General features: G+C 37.7%; 1 protein-coding gene across 4 annotated transcripts in view; it reads left to right on the forward strand.

Moving 5' to 3' along the window:
* The first annotated feature begins 1013 nt into the window (after positions 1–1013).
* The window catches only part of tfpia (tissue factor pathway inhibitor a), a 38482-nt gene continuing 18730 nt past the window's right edge, over positions 1014–20765 (forward strand). For 2 of the 4 annotated variants that reach the window (XM_056265669.1, XM_056265671.1), the window contains exons 1-2: positions 1015–1196; positions 19201–19404. In XM_056265669.1, coding sequence (XP_056121644.1) covers positions 1115–1196; positions 19201–19404 — 286 coding nt within the window. In that variant the 5' untranslated portion in view covers positions 1015–1114. Of the gene's footprint in view, positions 1197–19200; positions 19405–20765 lie in introns of all 4 variants that reach the window. The other 2 variants (XM_056265672.1, XM_056265670.1) reach the window with 2 other exon arrangements.

The following is a 20765-nucleotide window of genomic DNA, read 5'->3' on the forward strand; positions in this document are numbered from 1 at the left end:
AGCTGTGAGTCACTAAAGAATATAAATCCATTTCCTGTAAGATGAGTGTCATGGCCTCAATCAGGGTTATCACTATCATGGGTGTGTGGTGGTGGTGTGTATGTGGAGGGAGTGGGGAGTGGGGAGTGGGGAGTGGGGTGGGGGAGTGGGGAGTGGGGAGTGGGGTGGGGGAGTGGGGAGTGGGGTGGGGGAGTGGGGAGTGGGATGGGGGGGTGGGGGCATCACTTTGAATGAGCTGATTCATTTTAGTTAAGCAAAACCTACGGCAGAACCAGTGAGGACTGATTCCTTAACAAATGACTCTTATGAACTTGTTCATTTGAGTGAGTCAAAACGTACAGCGCGACTAGCGTAGTTCGATTCCCAAACGAATGTCTCTTTTGAGTCGGATATTTTATTTTTAAGTGGATCAAGCCTACGACGTGACCAGTGTAGTTCGATTCCCGAAAAAATGACTCATATAAGATCCGGCTCTTTTTAGAGAATAAAAAAAAATTAACCACAAGTTATATTATTGTCGATAGTGTAGGCTATTAATGAGTTATTAAATTATAATGTCCGACTCGAAATGAACCGAGAACTAATGGCTCACAAAACTTGAATAAATTATTCTAATTAGAACTTAAAGATAGTCTACACATTTAGCTGTAATCTGTATTTTTTATTAAGAATGTGAATAAATTAGCCTACTATAATTTTTTTTTTTTTTTTATATCCTATAGGAACAATTTGACTGCATGCTTATACATAAGAGTAGATTAAAAAGTCTGTAAAATAATCTTTGAATTATTTGTATTACTATGTGTTATTTATTCTGAACTCTAAAATGAATGTAGCAACAGACGGATCTTTCTTACAAATCTATTTTTTTTTTTTCAAAAGTAGGCTACTAAAAGATTCGTAAGTGGAGCCGGAATAGTTAAAGGGAATCAGAATCATGAAATTCTTTAGAACACTTTACCAGAACGAACTGTCACCCGGAAGTGGGTGATATTATTACCGCGCAGTCAATGAATACTTGGAGTAGTTGACTATTTGGAGCCAGAAAGTAAACTACAGCATACTTAACTAGTCCACATTTCTCTGAGCGCGTGTGATTGCCTCTCCTGCTGGAATGGACCCATTACTGAGCTTGTCATGTAGACTGCTGATTCTACTGCCTCTTATTGGAGTATGTTTGACGAAATTTGCAAGAGGTGAGTTATTATTTTATTTTTTCATGATTATAATTTTAAAGTTCATTTTTTCCCAAAGTTGGAGGGAATATTCCGCTTTAAGGAGCACTTCTAGAAGTTCTTAAAGCATTTTAAGAACATAAGACTAACTGTGCTATTCTATTTGTCGATTTTAATACAATAATGATTCAAGTGTAATAGTTAGCCTATAATGTATTTGCTGTCAGAACTTGTAACTTAACCCTCACACGACCACTAAGGAAATGAAAGTCAAATCACGCAATATTCACCTTTTAAAGTGTTTATAGAGACACAAAGCTGCTTTGAATCTAACGTAACAGCTATACAGTTTATATTTTAGATCACGGATTATAAAGATTGCATAGCAGGCTACTGGGTTTCTTCAGGTGTCCCGCCATTGAGAGTTCAAGCGCACTGGTGGCTCAAAACTTTCAGCTCAACTTTGATGGTTAAATCCAAAATAATCTTCAGGATTTCTTTTTGTCAACAAAGGCTGTGTGTATTTACAACCACAATTTCTAAAGGAGATTAAACTCAAGGATTGAAAGGATTTGACATTAAAACGAGCATTTTGTGCCACTTTTGTTCTGTCTGCTGTGATAAACATGCATGACTTTTTAACTTTTGGGAACTGGAATTTAATATTTAACTTATTATTGGTAGGTGTATTTAATCCCTGCAATGCAAACAAAAGGGTCAGTAGATGTCTTGCAGATTTGAATGGCTGTAGTTTTTGTGTTATTGCAATTATGTAATGTTTGATTATATTGTATTATAAGAGGAAATAGCTAAATGTATTTGACATGTTCTTAGTTTAGTTTAAGTGTAGGAAATCTGATTTAAAAAAAGAGAAAAATTAGTGATTTAGATATAGGCTACTGTAATAGTGTATTCCTTGACTTTTTTAATTGTTGACACCAACAAATATCATTAAATGCAAAGATTTCATCAATCAGTTCCTTTTCATGTCAGTCATTCAGACCAAAATCATATTTAGCAAATATTGCCTCTTAATAAAAAAAAAATATTTATCAAAACTAATTCATTTTAAGTGGGCGTTTTATTTATAAGGTATTTATTTCTTATTTTCAGGCTATAAGCACAGAGAATGCCATCCATTTGTGCCATCCATTTATATGTCTTTTAAATAAGTGAAATAGTCTAAACAATATTTGTACTGTATAACTGCAGTATTTGTTAATAATACACAATATATCATAGCACATCTGCTAGATAAGATGAATTCATTACAGGGAACTTTTTGCCTGTGAAATATCTTGGATATTTATTTATATATTTATTTTTTAATTTTGGACCCTGACTAAAATATATGAAATATATGAAGAATTGCATGTTTCAATATATGCAATTAGATTTTAGGTAGAGAGACAATTATAGATCTCATTATGGTTGGTATATAACATCAATAAAATGTGATTAATTTGTTATTAATCTAATATTTTCTTAGAACCCACCCCTTGGTGCCATTGATCTTTAATAATTTGCACAAGGAAACCGCTTATGCCAAAGAAATGTTTTGTTCTTCTTGGCTGCAGTCCATGCATTGTGAACTTTTAGATCTGCTTAACTGCACCAATCAATACGCTGGCTCTCAATCCTCCATAAATCTCTTTAGCGTCTCTGAATGCTTGGAGGTCACAATCTCAACTCAACACTGACGCTGTTATGATGAAAGGATTTGTTTTAATTAAATGATCTTTAAAAATAGATTGGTGTATGTATGGGTGGAATGAAATATGCATGCTGCGAAAATCTGGCTTGTGCATATGGTAATGTTATAAAAATCTGCCTGCTTGACACTATCCTTGCTTCATGTTTGGGCAGATTTTACTTTGACTTACTTTAAAGTGATGCTTCTTTCCTTTGAAGCCTATAGTGTGATTAAATATGGTTTAAGAAGCCCATATATAAACTTGATTGAGTACCAGAATAATATCCTAAGACAAAATGTAACCATGATTTATCCAAAACATGGCTAGTTACCAATACATAGTTGTTGTTTTTATTACTTTGGAAAAATTGGGGTTATTGGTGATTTTGTTTAGATTTTTTTAATAGTAGCCCTACATACTGTATATATTTTTTTATATTTACTCTTGTCCCCCTGTTGTCACCAGGCATAGTGCATAGAAATGATAGTTCAATGTCCTTTGAAAGATTCTTCTGACACATGTGCATTTTAGTCCTGAAAAATGTAGAAGGGAGTGTAAGAGATGTTCCTTTCTGTGAATAATGGGGCTGTACTCTAGTATCGGCTGTGAAGCTCACATTAAGAGACAACCAAATGCGACGTCCATTCTCAAGAATGGTGCGATGCAGAGATCAGGCTTCTGATATGTCTCGACAGTGTGTGAACCAGTGATTTATTAGTAACCTTTTCAATGAACAAACATGTAATGAATTCTCGTTATGCTAATGACATAACTGATTGTGTTTTGAATATTATACGACATAGGTTAGCCTATGTAAATGAACACATTCTGAAGGGTTTTGTATTTGTTTATATTTAAGAAACACTTTCAGCCTCACGGAGTTGTCATTGGCTCTGTATATTTTTTGGATATTAATTTTCATCATGAAATTTTACTGAACCCTGCAAAGCCATCCTAAGATGCTAGACGCATAATCCTCGCTAATTTTTTTTCTTTCTGGGTTAAATATACAGCTATTAGTCATGCCTCATTGAATGAGTCATTAGAGGAAGGCTTGTCTGAGCCGATAGCTCTATCTTTTTCCTGAGGTCTGACCCTTTTTCGAGACGAATGGTTTATTTCAGTGTTTTTTGAGACTCTTCGCAGAATTGCAGAAAGCTTCTCCCTTAAGGGACTTTTGAATGGTCTGTGAGTGCCATTTCTGAAGTCCCAGTGAAACATCAGGAGAGGTCAGGGAGAAGTGTGCTCCTTTCATTGGACTACGACAGAGACTGTTATTGCATCTGTCGTTGCTTACACATTTGCTCCAGATGAATCCATGCAAGACTGATGTCATTAAATATAGACTTATGGTTAAAAATTCATTATTCTCAAATGTGTTCATATGGCAGCTGTATTGCTCAAACAGTGTAAAAAGGCCAAGACATGTAGAGTAACCTTGTGTGGGTTGTAAAAAGCTGGATGAGATTGAAGGCGCCTGCACACTTTTATACTGCGTCAGAGAATCCTGTAACATTGATTGATTTCAATAGTGTGTCACAAGAGCGTAGAGGGAGAACGCAAGGGTTTTTACAAATGTGACAAATAGGCCTGCACGATATTATCGTTTCAGCATCAACATCTTAATGTGGGCATCCACGGTAGTCACATCGCTGGATGTGCGATGTTAAGTTATAGAAATCGTACTGCTGAAACACTGCCAGCGGGACATTAAACAGGAAGTGTCTGTCCGAGCTCACAACAGGTTTTGCGTGGGAACGCAAATATCTTTGCGAGGGAACGCAAAAGATTTAAAAAAATAAATAAAATCTGCAATCCCAAATTTTTTCCACCACCACGTCCCTTTAGGGATTCCGTAGACTTGGCTGTTTAGATAAAAGGCAAGTTAAATTTATTTAGTCACATCATGATAAAGAAAAAAAAAAAAAAATGTATCAAATCATTTGGGAGAGATTTAAGTCATAGTGATGTATGACCAGTGCTAGGTTACTTGCAAATTGTAGTCTGTTGCTGAAAATTGTAGTTAGTAATGTAATCTAGATCACGCATTTTAGGTAATGTATTCTGACTACTTTTAGATTACTTTTGACCTCGTTCATCACTTTGAAATGGATTATTGTGTATCATATTTAAAAAGAAAACATTACTTTTAGATTACTTTTGACCTAACTTGTTTGACATCACTTAGTTTTGAATGGGATTATTTTTATAAACAGAAAACAAAGAGAAAGAAAATATTTTGCATTAAGCATTACATTATGGCAGGGCTTCCCAAACTGAGGTTAATGAAAGAACTGCAGGGGCATTATGAGTTTATCAAAAGCTATGAAATATAAAATAAATGCATAAATATATATATATATATATATATATATATATATATATATATATATATATATATATATATATTTTTTTTTTTACCTGCATGTCAATGTGACCATTATCCAACACCAGAGTACTGTGTGAACATGCAAATGTGTTAAATGATTGAAAATTTTACTTAAAATCTCAGGAATCCCTGCATGAACAAATAATAATAAACATGAAAACAGCAATGACATTATACATTCAAAGTTTTCCAGGTTTTAAATATTTATGTACAGACTTTATTCTAAGTCAATAATTTGTGAAGGTCACTGCATGTTTCACAGCTATATGTCAGCAGTGGTTAGTAATTTGCATAATTATTAATCTCATACATGGTGTAACTGAGAGGTGCTTTTGTGCCCAAATTTAGAAGCATCACAAATTTATTTACATGGCCATTTTATATTGTGAATATATTCAAAGCTAAACAGTTTGACACACAATAAGTACTTAATTTGGAAAGCAGAATTAAAGAGTAAAAAGAAGAATTAGAGATTATGAATACTTTAATGCCATTGCATCGCATGAATAACATGTAATCATGTCATCTACTGTATAAAAAAGTAACTGTAATCTAATTATGAGCATTTAAAAAAATGATGTAATCTAATTACAAGTACAACATTTTTGGAATCTAATTACGTAATCCTGATTAATTTAATCAGTCACTACCCAGCACTGTGTATGACATATGTGCTTTGTTACTTTTAAGATTGGATGAAATTGTAATGGAGTAAAATGAGTACCGGTAAACATATTTGGTTTTAACAGAACTCAAGTAAAGTACAGATTCCCCAAAATAATACTTGACATACTACTAAGAGTAAGTATTAGTCAGATACTTTATACCGCTCTGCCATTAAAACATATTTTATAGGTCCTATTCAACAAATGCTTCCCTTGTGTGTAGGGGCCCTAAGACAGCTGTTCAGTGAGAATTATGACAGAACTCCACAGAAAGTTCAGCACATTTCCAAAGAACTAAGTTCATCATGCAGCCGGTTCCACACATGCCCACACTTTGCGTATTGGGTTAATTTTGATAAACAATTCAAAATAAATTTCCTTTAAAATCAGCACATACATATATATATATATATAAATAAATAAAAAGTCTGCCGATTCTGTCTGGGCCTGCTCATCATGTATGCCATGTATCACAATTTCCACAATGAGTCTTTGTGAGATGACATCATTGGTTTGCTTTCATTACAGACCAGCTCAGCAATAGGGTTGTGTCAAGGCACGTTCTGACATTGTTCTTTGTCGTCTTGTCTGATCATAAAGGAACTGTATTAAGATCACTTATCAAGACTAACTTATAGCAAATGCCCTCTGGGCTGTATGTCACTCATAGCAATACACAGTAGCATGGTTGAGTAGTTTAAATTCTGAATTGGTTTTGCATGCAAAACACACAAGATTAATGTCAGAATTACTCATGTGGGCTGGTCTATCAATATTATCAACAAACCTTTGCTGTCATATCTTCTCTTGTGTTTTTCTTACACTGGATTATAGACTTCTTTGTGGCAGGATCTGTTTTTTTTTTTTTAATTTTTTTTTTACCCATGCCAAAGTCAGCTAATCACTGATTGAAAAATGATCGAAGGACGTTGCGTTTTAGTGCATTGTCATCTCATTTATAAACCTTTAAAAGCATGTGTGTGAGTATATGTGTTAATGTCTGCCTACAGCCATCTGTATCAAAGTATATGAAAAAATATCCAAAGTTCCTTTAAGGCAAGTCAATGAATTTGGCAGCTATGTTAACAACACCCCCTGGCAGCTATTTTCTATCGCAATAGGCATGCAAGTACAGGTCTACTTGAATGTGGAAAGACATAAATCTCAGAAACTGTTGGTTGGTTAAGCTTATGGTTCATATTTCAAAACATGGTATCATATTTTACAAAATGGTATCATTTTGTTTTTTTATTTAGCCTACCTAAAATAACCCCAAATTATGGAGGTTGGTCCAGATAATGTGCATGCATGTTATTGAGCAATAAGACCAGCTAACACTTTACCAATAAGGCAATGTGGCATTTTAAATAAAGGGCATGACTTCCTTTCCTAAAATTATCATATTGTGATTTCCCCCATTCATTTATCTGTCCCCTTTTTAATATGTCTGATATTGATTCCGAAATGTATGTTTTTATCATGCAACCTCTTATTAGCCTTGTACATAAAAGTGCCAGAAGGCATGTCTCAATTCTATCTTTGACTTAGTCAAACATTCTGTGCCCAAGAGTATCAACTTGTTTCATGACTCTGTTCCCATGGTGATAATTAATGTGTAGAAAACAGTCAAAAGGTCTCCCAGTTTGTCAAGACCTTGTTTGATCTGTTGCATTAACTCATTCGGATCAAAACTAGCACTGGTGGGCGATATGGCAAAATTTAAAATGGCTTTTAAAAATCTTTCCAGACATATCAGTAAGTTGAACAAGCAATTAACTGAAAGTGAGCTTAAATATATTTGTATTTTTCAAATTAGTATTTAACATGAGGCCTCTAAACATCCCAAAGCCATGCATTCCTGCCTGGCACATTTACATCAACAGCCTTGTGGTGGTTAATCAGTGCTCTCAATTTCACATTTTCTGTGTTGTGTACAGACTTACTGCGGAGACAGAGAGAAACCAGATAAGCCTTTTACTTTAGGCGGTTTACTAGCTATACAGCATACCATGCAATGCTGTTGGATATCTTTCCCTCTCAGCCTTATGTTTTACATAAGTCTACATCAGGTGTCCCATATGGTCGAGCAGACCGGTGGCCACACACTCATTTAAAGAGCCAGAATCCTCTCATGCAGTCAGTTTCAGACCTGACAATGATTAATTGGGGTGTACGGGATTATTTGCTTCAGCGAGCCCTGAACTGCAGACCTCAGATAATTGCACGAGGTGACAGCGAGGCGGATTTTCTGTCCCAAAAGAGTTTCATGGGATCCGACACGGCAAGGTTAACTAGGTCACCCATTGTTGTTATCTCTGAACGGTAGTAGAATAAACAAGTTTGGACCTATCTGGGATTTTAAGGTGTTGCAAATAACCAGAGGATTTTGTAGACAAAGACGATCTGCAATGTCACTGGCATACAGGCCGATACGTGGATCAAGTCAGGACACCTGACAACAGCAAAGTGAAAAAAGTCAAAGCTAGGTTACAAGTCAGTGCAAAAGATAACCAAATCAAAACACCCATATCGTTTTTCTTTTTTTCCATGTTAAAATGCTTTAATCCCACTTTAACTTGCAGAGACAAGTATATAAGTAAATTATTTAAAATGTATTTGTAAGCTATTTAAAAAGGTAAACATTGTAGCTCTGTGGCACTTTCCAGCTCAACCTGTGGTGCACAAAAGGTCATTTTAGAACTCAGTCATTATTGTTGCAGTTTAGTTCAGTGACAGAAATTACACATTTGACCTTAACTGAGCAAGAGTTTGATTGCTGTGCAAGGCTGTGTTGTAATATTTATCAAGATAACCAGACAACACCCAAGAAGTCTCTTATGCTCACGAAGGCTGCGTTTATCTATCAAAAAAACGTCTCAGGTTACGAGAACAGGGAATGAGACACTGCGTCGAATGACGCTAAGGGAACGCCTCAGGCGTGACAGGTGACTGAAATCACTATCAAATCACGGCAATCACATTGACCGGCGACAGCCCGTGATTCATTAACTTAAATGATTAACATGCGACCTGCAAGTATATAAGGGCGCCTTGCAAACATGACAAATCACCTTATCGTCTGAAGGGACTGTTTGGTAGGCAGGCCCCGAGGCATGGCAAGGAGACGCAGTGTCTTGTTCCCTGTTCTCAGGGAACATAGGTTACAGTCGTAACCTGAGACATTCCCTTTCGAAAGGGAACTCGCCCTGCGTCGAATGACGCTAGGGGAACGATATACCCACGACGCCATGCTAATGGGAGTGCATGCCAGGTGGCAGTGACAACTGTCAGAACCAGCAAATTCAAGAAACGCTAGAACCACTCAGGTCACACTGGGCTGTCAGTGACAGCATTCCCTACGGTCATAGCCTAAGCCATACGCCTCGTAGGAAAACCTCCATAAACATGGTTAAATGAAAGGCCTACCTGGGCCTGCTCAGGGCCTGGAACCACAGCTTCCAATTACAAGGGGTCCCTTCTAGGGAATGTGGCTAGGGAACCCGAAGGAACCCCAGCCAATCACTATTCAGGGGAACGTACTCACCCCGAAATGCCGCCAGGATGGCCTGACCTGGCGTCAGTTACATAGACACTTAGTCTGGCCACTTCCTGTCTGTCCGAGGACAGAGCCTCTGGACACTTGCCTTTAGGTAAGGCATCCAACCCGAGGGACTGCGAAGCTGGCAGTGAACCACTCGGCCCAGATCTCAGAGACGGGATATCCCGGAGAGTATGACTCAGCATAGTGCTTTCCAACCCTTGCCAGCGAGGGGAGTTTATCTACTCGATCCACCGATCTACCCAGTGTTTGTGTTTTAAAACACTGAGGAGGCCTGTGAAGGCCTAAGGGCTGATCTAACTGGGAGGCCTCACGAGAGGCCTACGAACGTCTGACCAGACTCAGGAGTCCGCATGCTCATAGTGACCCTCGATGAGGGGAGCACATGGTCCGCCTGGTAGGCAAACCAGGCTGTAGGCAGGAAAAGAGGTTCCGGGAGGGAACCAGTAGCAGAGAATGAACACTTTAGTCGAGCCAAGGCGTAAGCTCGCCTTCAGCAGCTGCCTGCTAAGGCCAGCTGAACTGATAGCAAGAGGCCACTAGCTTCCTGAACCCAGCACCGCTAGGAAACCACTCACAGGGTGGCCTGGTGAGGCCTACTACCTGATAACCACAGTATGTGGGGAACTCACCTTCAGGGTGGCCTGGTGAGGCCTACTACCTGATAACCATAGTCTGTGGAAGCTCACCTTCAGGGAGGCCGAGTGAGGCCTACTACCATCTTAAATGTGAATTCACCTTCAGGGAGGCCTGAGGAGCCTACTACCTGATAGGAACTGGTAACTATGAGCCCTGAGTCCGGGTGATAGTTCCAAGGTGGCCTGCTAAGGCCAGCCAGCTGGGGACTCGCCTATAAGGGAGGCATGGTTGGGCCTACTAGCTGATAGCAAGTCAATTCTGCTACAAAGGTACACTGTTGGGAACCATACTACACCAACATAACTATTGGGTCCAGCCACAGGAGGCCTAATACGGCTAGCTACCTGGTAGCGGCTATAAAGTATGCCCCACAATGTTGGGACTCACCTCCTACTACCCATCAGTGAGTCAACTGCCCGAACCACCAAGGCCAACCACATGAAGTAAGCTGGCCTACAGCGCCCTCTTGGGGGCTGCCCATTCAAGGAGGCCTGCTGAGGCCTGCTACCTAACGGCGCAGCCTTCGTTGGCAGATAAGCTGTTTACACAGCGCCTACAGCATCCTGGTGCCTAATCACATTGCCCATGGCAGTGTACTCAGCAAGAGAGCTAGTACCCTTTAAACAAGGGGAGTACAACATACGCCACTCTGCTTCAACGGAGGCCCCAGAGTAAGGGTCCTACCATCTGTACGCATGGGCGTCAGCTCATGGCAATGCTCTGGCTTCATGGGAGCGTACTTCGACCAAAAAAGAAGTGAAGGCTAGAATTTTCCGCTTGACCCGAGCCATAGTGGTGCGAGGTAGGATAATACAGAACTGAAAGTGAAGTCTATGGTCTATGGCCGGGGAGAAACCGATCGTCGAGCCTGCTGCGAACGGTCTCTCCCCTAGCGCGTTGCCATGGCAGCTGCAGCCTGCCGGCGGTGAGCCCCATAACATCCACCAGCTCTGCATACACGGGGCAGGGTGGCTGAGGGGGTTCAGGATCTACCTGATTATCACCTCCTCAGCCATCTCCTGCTCGTCCTGAAGAGCACTATCTGAAGGAACAGTCGGCGAGAAATCTTCATCATCGACCTGCAGATCGCCCTCATTAGTCGTCAGATCATCTGAGAGGTTTACAGCCCTCTCAAGGTGATCGACGAGCCCCACCTGGGAGCCCCATGATGCAAGTCGCCGCTCTGCCTCGGCATGAGCGGGACCGAAACCACGAGGTCCAGATGCTGAATCCCCTTCACTCGAGAAGAGGGCCAGACGAGAGCGGAGCGTTTTCAGAGAAAAACGATCACAGTTTGCACAGAGGGCTCCCTCGAGAACCTCCCGTGCATGCTCTTCTCCCAGACAGAAAACGCACAGTTCGTGTGTGTCACCCGGCGTCAAAAACCTTTGGCACGGGTCGGCACACTTTTGAAAGCAATCGACCTTCGCTGTACGTTTCATTCCCTTACAGTTTCTTGAGTAGCGTTTTCAAACAGACAGTCCCTGAAGACGAAAAGATGATTTGTCATGTTTGCAAGGCGCCCTTATATACTTGCAGGTCGCACGTTAATCATTTACGTTAATGATTCACGGGCTGTCGCCGGTCAATGTGATTGCCGTGATTTGATAGTGATTTCAGACACCTGTCACGCCTGAGGCGTTCCCCCAGCGTCATTCGACGCAGTGCAAGCTCCCTTTCGAAAGAGAACTGTAAAAATTTGAAATATTGTGAAATATTATTACAACTTAAAACATCGGTTTTCTATTTTGATATATTTTAAAATAATTTGCTGCAAGAAACATTTCTTATTATCAATGTTGAAAACAGTTGTATAATAGTTTGTGGAAATTGATAATTTTTTCAGAAATTCATTGATAAATAGAAACTTCAAAAGAACAGCATTTATTTGAAATAAAAATCGTAACAATATAAATAACTTCACTGTCACGCACTGTGGCCTAGTTGAAAGATTTCATGACATCAGAAATCACATTTTTCTTGATCTTTTGACATACAGTATAAGATGTTTTTGTACCATTAAAACATTCTGGAAATTTCATAGCTTAAAATGTCCTCCTCATTAAAAACAAAGTAATTATTTAACCAAGATCCAAAAACGGCTCGTTTGTATATTGTGGGATTTGTGACATTCTGACAGATCTGTTAAATGCATTTGAATATGACTGCATCTAGAGCAAGACACAAATAGACAAATAGTTTCACAACATCGCACCATGCTCATATGACAAATGGAAGAGTAAAGGAATGTTTGCTTTGACGCGTCATGTTTAAAGTCACCATGAAATCAAAATTGACAATTCTTATTTTTTATGGAATATTTCAGTGTTTTTTTTAATAAATTATTTATCTATGCACATATTTTTTTTTATTCATGTGCCCTAGTAATCTTCAATCAAATGGAGCATTTGCAGATTGTTTTGTAAATGATGAACAGTGTAATGGAGAGTTGCCAAATAAACTTTGTTTAAAGATAAAGCAGCCAACTCTACTGGATCTGACATCGCAAACCATTAGTAAACAATTTCATAATGCTTTGTCTGTAAATGACAGTTTTAATGTTAAAATGTTCTTACTCATGTGCAAAAGTGAGGGGGCATTGCTACTTTTTCATATGCACGTTTTCATATTTCATATGACGTTAGCCAATAATAACAGTAGTTATGTTTACATGGACACTTTTTGTTTCAATCAGAATGAAATCACTGATGAATCTGAACATAGTGTTTACATGAACGCTAAATAAAACGATATCTATTTCAGGACCTGATTAGGAGATGACAAGCACATTATGTTTTTTTGTCTTGCTGCTTATATCATTTATATAAATTACCACGGTATAAACGGGATAATTCACGGCAAGCTGTGCATTAAACGATTTTAATGCTCTTCGCTGTTGATGATTCTTTGCCTCCATGCCCAGAAACATAAATAATTTGTTTGGTGTTTGGCAGTTTGGTGACACAATTACACAATTGACCTTTTAAGGAGCAACAGTTTGATTTTGTGAAAGGCCATGTTGCCATATTTATCATGGGAACCAGACTGCCTTGCCTTCCTTTCCTTTTCCTTACAGTTTGACCTTACACCAAGTTAACAAGCACAAGTTCTTGATTTAGTTCCATTTCATTAAAGACAAAATCAACAGAATTTTGTTACTTGATGTCAAATATCGATATACTGTACTGTAGAAGGATGGCCATTTGTTTTCCTGTGTGTTAGTGAGTGTTCCCAATTAAGTGACTGTTCCCTTAGACTTTGGACTCTATTTGCTGACTAAATCAGAAGCATGACTCAGACTGGTAAAATCATACCCTCTGACTATGAAACCTCTCTTTCTTTGACTATAGTGTCTAACACACATCTGTACCAGTGATATTTTTTCAGACAAATCATAGATGAGGAAACTATTATTATGTCACATAAAGAAAAGGGTCTGAATTTAAAACTGACTCACTGGTTAGTAATTTACAAATGACAAATACCTTGCCACTCATCCTCATAGTGGCATTGCATCACTGTAGATCCACTGCTGACGGTATTATTAATCACTGCATCGTTGCAAAGGTAACTAACAGCAAACCCTGAGCAAACATGACACGTTGGCACCTGTAAACAGTATTTACATGCATTGTGCTTTTTTTCAGACCGAGAGTTCCTGAATGTTTTACTCTTTTGAGATACTGACTGATGTGCTGAATTCCAGCTTGTGATAAAATCAACACATCTCTTTCAAACAGGAATAAAAACAAGAAAGGGCTGAGTCTCAACATGGGGCAACCTGCCCAAGCTCAGCACTGGCAATGAGTTTGGCAAAGAACCAGTTTAGGTTGTTCTGACCACTATCCAAATTGAGGTGTGTTGAGGCTGAAGCCAAGCAGAACAGACAATTCGTGCTGGCCTAAAAAAGCAACTGGCAGTTGAAAATTTAACAGCCAGCCATGTTTTATACCATTATTAACATAACTTTTTGGGGGAATTCTGCAGGGCCAGCTATTGTTTTGAATAAACCTTTTTATGATACACTGGAATGCATGTTTAATTGGTAAATTTAAAAAGTAAAATTGTAAAGGGTCATATAAAACCTTTAAAAAGTTGTCTTAAAAAGCTGTTGTATCCATGGAAATGGAGAAGAAAAAACAGGTCCTCTGGAATTCTGGCTTACATAATTGATGTAATTATCTTGTTCAGCATATTTTACCATTATCTTTTTCATAATGCTTTATGATAAGATAAAATATATATAAAAAGTAATAACATAATAAATAATAAAAAGTTTCTCAAGCTGTTCTGGACATTTACAATTTTTATGATAAGAGAAGAAAAAATATATTTTTTTATCTCAGTATGTACAGTAGCTCATAGGAAATAAAAATCATAAATGAAATCTATTTCTAGACTTAACTTGCATCTTCTGCTTCTCTTTTTTTTCTCTTGAGTAAAAAAGTCTCTTGTCCAGGGGCGGCGCCAGAGAATCTTTAACGCAGGTGCTTGAGGGGGTGCTAGATCATTGACGGGGAGCTGCGCAATTATATATATATAAATATATAAATACTATTAATAAATAAGCAAAACTTGGTCACTCAATATTTAATATTCAATTATTTTAATTATAATCGCGTGCATTGATTTTTATTAATAAACTAGTGTTTTCTGTGTCAGTGTCGGCTGCAAAGATGAAGTTGACGATCGCCATCTCCTTATATTAGTGAACGCACCTATAGAGAGAAATGCACATAATTTCTTTTTGTTTTTAATTGTTTCGTTTAAAGACATTTCAAGCTTTCTCTAGATATATTTCTCATGTCTGTGAGGTATACGCTGAGTTTCGGTTAATTTATGATGAGATGCGCTCCAGTTCACATGCAATGCAAGTGACCGCGCCGGCGCCTCCATGTCATGATTACTGTATATTGTCTGCTATATTTGCTTCTTATTTATTAAATCCAGGCAATTGGTTGATGAAAAATTTATTAAAATTAAGATACAATTTAAAACGAAATTCACTCATAAAGAAAGGCTTTCTACAAAACAAAACTTAATGAAGTGGTCAAAATCATGTCTGACCCACTCCATGTCTCCCGATATATTGCGCATCCTATCTTACTCATGCTGTTCACTTTTTATAATCAACATAGATGGAAAAAAATAACATTATAATATTTGAACAAATATGAAACTAAATGTGCTTTTTTAATGGCTACAACACGTATAGTAGTAGTAGTAGTAGTAAGTTTATTTGTATAGCACCTCTCACACATAAAAAATCACAAGGTGCTTCACAATAAAATGTGATACAATAAAACAAAGTATAATACAATACATGAAAAAATTTAAAACTAAATGGAAAACATAGAAACAAAACCATAAAAACCCCACGTCTAACCAAATGCCTGCTTAAATAGCAGCGTATTTAGTTGCTTTTTAAACGAATCAACAGAATTCAATTCATACAACGTAGAAAAGGAGGTAAAGCATTCCACAGCCAAATGAGTATGAGGAACCACTAACAACCTCTGACCTGATGACCTCAAACTACGGGTCGGAGTATGAAGCTGTATCAACTCAGAGATGTAAGAAGGAACTTGACCATGTAGGGCTCTAAAAGTATAAGGACCAGGATTTTAAATTGAATTCTATGCTGGACAGATAACCAGTGAAGTGCTGCTAATACAGGAGAGATGTGTGCTCTTTTGTTAGTGTGAGTTAAAAGCCTTGCAGCAGAGTTCTGAACAGCCTGGAGACGATAAAGCTCCTTCTTGCTCAAACAGGTAAAAAGACTGTTACAAAAATCTAAACGAGAGGAAATAAAAGCATGAATAATCATCTCTAACTCTCCCTTTGACACCAGTATTCTTAATTTGGAAATATTCCTTAGTTGGAAGAAGTAGTTTCTGACTAATTGTTTAGAGTGGTACCCTAAAGACATCGCAAAATCAAAAACAACACCTAAGTTCCTATTGCTCGACTGAACAGACGAGTCTAAGTCAACAATATGCTGTTTAATCTGAGGAATTTTACTTTCAGGCGTGATAATCAGTGTTTCTGTTTTCTCTGAGTTCAGAAGCAGGAAGTTGTCACAAAACCACTGTTTAATACTAGTCAAGCAGTTAGTTAAAGAAGTCAATTTATGGAACTCAGTTTCCTTGAACGAGCTGTACAGTTGAACATCATCTGCCTACAGACTCTCTGTAGTAGTAGTAGGCCTACAGACTCTCTGTTTGTACAAATTGCTGCACATTCATTTAATTCAGAATTTTGCACACATAAGTTGAAAGGCATTTGTTTGCATAGTAAACCATATCTGCAACATTTATCAAGTTCACGGATAATTGTGCGGGCATTTATTAATCATTATGATACTAAAATCATAATAAAGTAGGCTATACTATGTACAAAATATCAGATGAGCCCAGAATATGAACGCAACATATTTGATTACATGTTAAGCATTTTCCTCCCATAGAAAACCATTATAAGAACGCTTAATGTGGCTTAATGCAGATTAGAATGTCCCCTTATTATGTCGAAATAACGGGTTATTATGTCGAAATAATGAGATATTATGTCGAAATAACAGATAGTATGTCGAAATAACGACTTGTGTTGAAATAACAAGATATTATGTCGAAATAACGACTTATTATGTAGAAATAACCAGATATTATGTTGAAATAACCAGATATTATGTTGAAATAACGACTTATTATGTAGAAATAACGAGATATTATGTTGAAATAACGACTTAATATCTCGAAATAACAAGATAAGTTTTCTTTTTTTTTTCACCATGCGGTTCAGGGCTTCCATAGAATACACCCTGAATATAATTGCTTCCAGAAATTATTTTTGGGGATGCTATCGGGGTGCTTTGGTCTCTCTTGGGGGTGCTGAAGCACTGCTATAGTGCCGCCCATGCTGCTCAGATTTAGCAAAACCCCAAATTCTGTGAAAAGTCTTCAAAGATTAAATCACTATGTTTTTTTTTTTAAAGAAATTAATACTTTTTATTCAGCAATGATGCTATAAATTGTTCAAAAGTGTCAGTAACAAAACATTGATTAACAAAACATTAAGAAAGTGACAGTTACATAAGATTTCTATTTCAAATAAACACTGTCCTTTTCAACTTTCTATTCATCAAAGAATCCTGAAAAAAAAAAAAAACGTATCCACAAAAATATTAAGCAGCACAACTGTTTTCAACATTGATACTGAAGACCGGAGTACTTGTCATCAAGTTTACGGAACCGAACTAGCCGAATCATGTGTTTGACGACTTGTAAGGCAAGGGAGTTCTCTGGTTAGCTTGATAAACACTTAGCCATACACAGCAATCAAAAAGAAAAACGTTACAAAATCTTATTTTAAAAAGTCTAAAGACCCAAACTTTTGAACGGAAGTGTATGTGAGCAATGTATAGAAGCTAAGGAAATAATCCCTTATTTATTGGCTTCAATATATCGGCCAAATTTTCTTGTCGGACCGATAACGATAACATTAAAAATGAACATATATCGGCCGATACCGATATGGTGGCCAATATATATCATTCATCCCTACTTTAAATTTGTGTGGGCAAATAGACCCATCAGTGAAAACTCATGTGAGCACTTTCTATGAGTGGCTTAGCAAAAGGTCTCCGTTTTTAAACGAAAACGCAGTAGTGTGGACCAGGCTTCCACACTACTTCGTTTTCGTTTAAAAACGGAGACCTTTTGCTACGTTTGCACCTCCCGTCCACACTAAAACGGCAAAAACGGAGACCCAAAACGGAGAAGTTTAGAAACGCTGCCGATCCGTTTCGTTTTGAATCTCCGGAGGGCGTTTTAGTGTAGACGGGTCAAAACGGAGGACTTTAGAAACGATGACGTAGTAGAGGCTCACGCTCGGCTCTATGATTGGGTGTCATCAGTCATGGCGTATATCTTTGCTAGCAGCTGTTGTACAAGTAAATTCTGCATTTTACAACGCTATAACTGCCTACATGCGCCGGAGTCAAGCTATTATTCGAGCGATCTGTGAAAATTCCCGTGTGCAGCGGCGGCGTTGACCGTACATGGAGCGTCGGTTTGGGGTTAACCCAGAGCATGGTGGGATAATTGTATCAATGAAGTTGTGTGCCAGTGTTGGTGAATGGTCACATGATCCGCGTTTTCAGTCGTTTTAATGTGGACGGAGATCAATTCTAATACGCAGCTAAAACGCTGGTGTGGACGGAGATCGTATTCGTTTTAATTATCCGTTTCTTAACTAAAACGCAGTAGTGTGGATGGGGCCTTAGTGTGTTCTTCTTTGTCTGCATTAGATAATAATGAAAATAAGAAAATTGATGCCTTTGTTATTTTCTACAATGGCAAACCCATCACGCAATGGTGGGGGGGTGTTTCCTGCTTTTATGCAGGCAAGAATTTTATCCAGAGCCTCTGGAATACCTCAGCAGAACTCTCTCCAACCCGAGGCCAGGGTTGAGAGAGGATTTTGAGAGCAGTGGGGAGATGAACATCAGGATGTGACAGGATAAGTAATCCAGCCACCCACAGGATGTTGTCACTCAAGTCCAAGACCATCTGTTACTTTAGTTTGTGCCACTTTGGATTCAGTCCTTGTTGTGTGAACAGGAAGGTCCACTTAGTTCACTTTACCCAGCACGTTCTCTTAGAACAGACTAATATGGTTGATTCATGGTAGGGATTAAGAACCTATTTCTGGGGTTAAAATATATATTTTTTTTATTTAAACCGTCCAAATTTATATTCAAGAAAGAGTGCTTTATCATCCTCGTTGGCTTGAGAGTGGAATGGTGTAGGAGGTTCATCCTGATTTACCCAAGCATTAAACACCCAGGGCAAAGCTGTGATATCCCTAAAAATCTAAAGACTTTCATGTCATTGAGATCTCTTTAAGCAAGGCCGACTCTATTAAAAGTAGGTGTATGGTTAATTTCCAGTGCCAGAAAGCTCTTTTACCCCCTACAAAGCCTTAGGTGAAAGCTTATAGATGGCTTAAATTTAGCACGCAGAGTTTAGTAAATTATGTACAGAGCATATTATAACTTCTGGCTTCCTTCCACCCTCAGCAGATGGAGTGAGGTCTGAACTCCACATATTCCATCACTCATGCGCCCTGAAGAAAGCTGAAGGGCCGTGCAGGGCAATGAAGGACAGGTTCTACTTCGACATTGACACAGGTCGCTGTGAGCTCTTTGAATATGGAGGCTGTCAAGGCAATGCAAACAATTTCGAGACCCTGCAGGAGTGCGAGGATATGTGTCATGTGAAAGGTAAGGCAATCTTTACCTAACTTTTCAATGACGAATAACCATTCAATAACCTTTTTCAGAATCAATGCATCTTTCAGAATGTGTTAGTCCCATTTCATTTTCACTCAGTATATTGGATGACCTGACCCAGACTCATGTGTCATGGCAGTATTCCACACACCTATGCTATAAACAGCATTCCAGATAAGCGTATCTTGGGTTAAGTAAAAGCACATATTACTAATATAGAATGAAGCTATAAGTTATGAGAGGCTGTGCAATATTGTGAGTGAGTCAAAGATGAAGAGCAATGCTCAGCAGAGTATATAATCACTATATAGCACAGCTTTGAGGGCTTTATTGCTTTTATGAAACACCTACTACAGAAAAATATTAAGGAAAGGTATTATTTTGAATAACTTAATCCATTAACTCAATATACAATAGTACCAAAAGTCTTAAAGTACTAGTTAAAGTGCTTCTGTTTTGCATTTTTTTTGGTTACACTTTATTTTATGTTATATATATTTACAAGTACTGAGTAATATTAATTAACAACATGTACTTACTATAGGGACATGTGTAACACTGGACGACACTGTAAAATAAAGTGTTACCCATTTTTCTAACAGTGTTGTAACTGTTAACTAAAAATATTATATTATTATAAATATTAAATGAATAAATGCCTTGGTAACTCATTGAAATAAGTTTACATACTAAAATGACTAAAACTGAAATAAAAATGTATTGAAGCTATATACAGGTGAAACTAAAAAAAATTGAATATCGTGCAAAAGTTCATTTATTTCAGTAATTCAACTTAAAAGGTGAAACTGATATATTGTATAGACTCATTACATGCAAAGTGAGATATTTCAAGCCTTTATTTGTTATAATTTTTGATGATTATGGCTTACAGCTGAACACCTTTTCACATTATTCGAATTTTGAATTGGGGTTTTCATTCACCTGTAAACTGAAAATGACAAAAGCACATCAAATTACAAAATATTAACTAAAATGAAAACTGAAAGTATAATAAGAATATAAGCTAAATACTATAGTAGTAAATACGGTATATAAATTGAATCTTTTTTGCTATCAGCATAACAACTTGACTGAAAAGATGATTTAATATGAATTTCGGAATGTCATTGTTTTTTCTTTTTTTCCTGAAAATATTTTCTTTTAAGTAAGTTTATATGAGAAAAATGAAGCGTTGTTATCAGCTTTATGGACCCAGTGTAATCTCTGACATGAAACAATAACAGTACATTAGTCTATGGGTGCAGCACATGTGGGTGTTGCATGTCATATCTGTACTTTACTACATCTGGAATGCTGTATTGACCAATCAGCATCCAAAACCGGAACTATTC

This window comes from Rhinichthys klamathensis, unplaced genomic scaffold (genome assembly GCF_029890125.1).
Source record: "Rhinichthys klamathensis goyatoka isolate OS25496 unplaced genomic scaffold, OSU_Roscu_1.1 h1tg000237l_1, whole genome shotgun sequence".
NCBI classification, from domain to species: domain Eukaryota; kingdom Metazoa; phylum Chordata; class Actinopteri; order Cypriniformes; family Leuciscidae; genus Rhinichthys; species Rhinichthys klamathensis.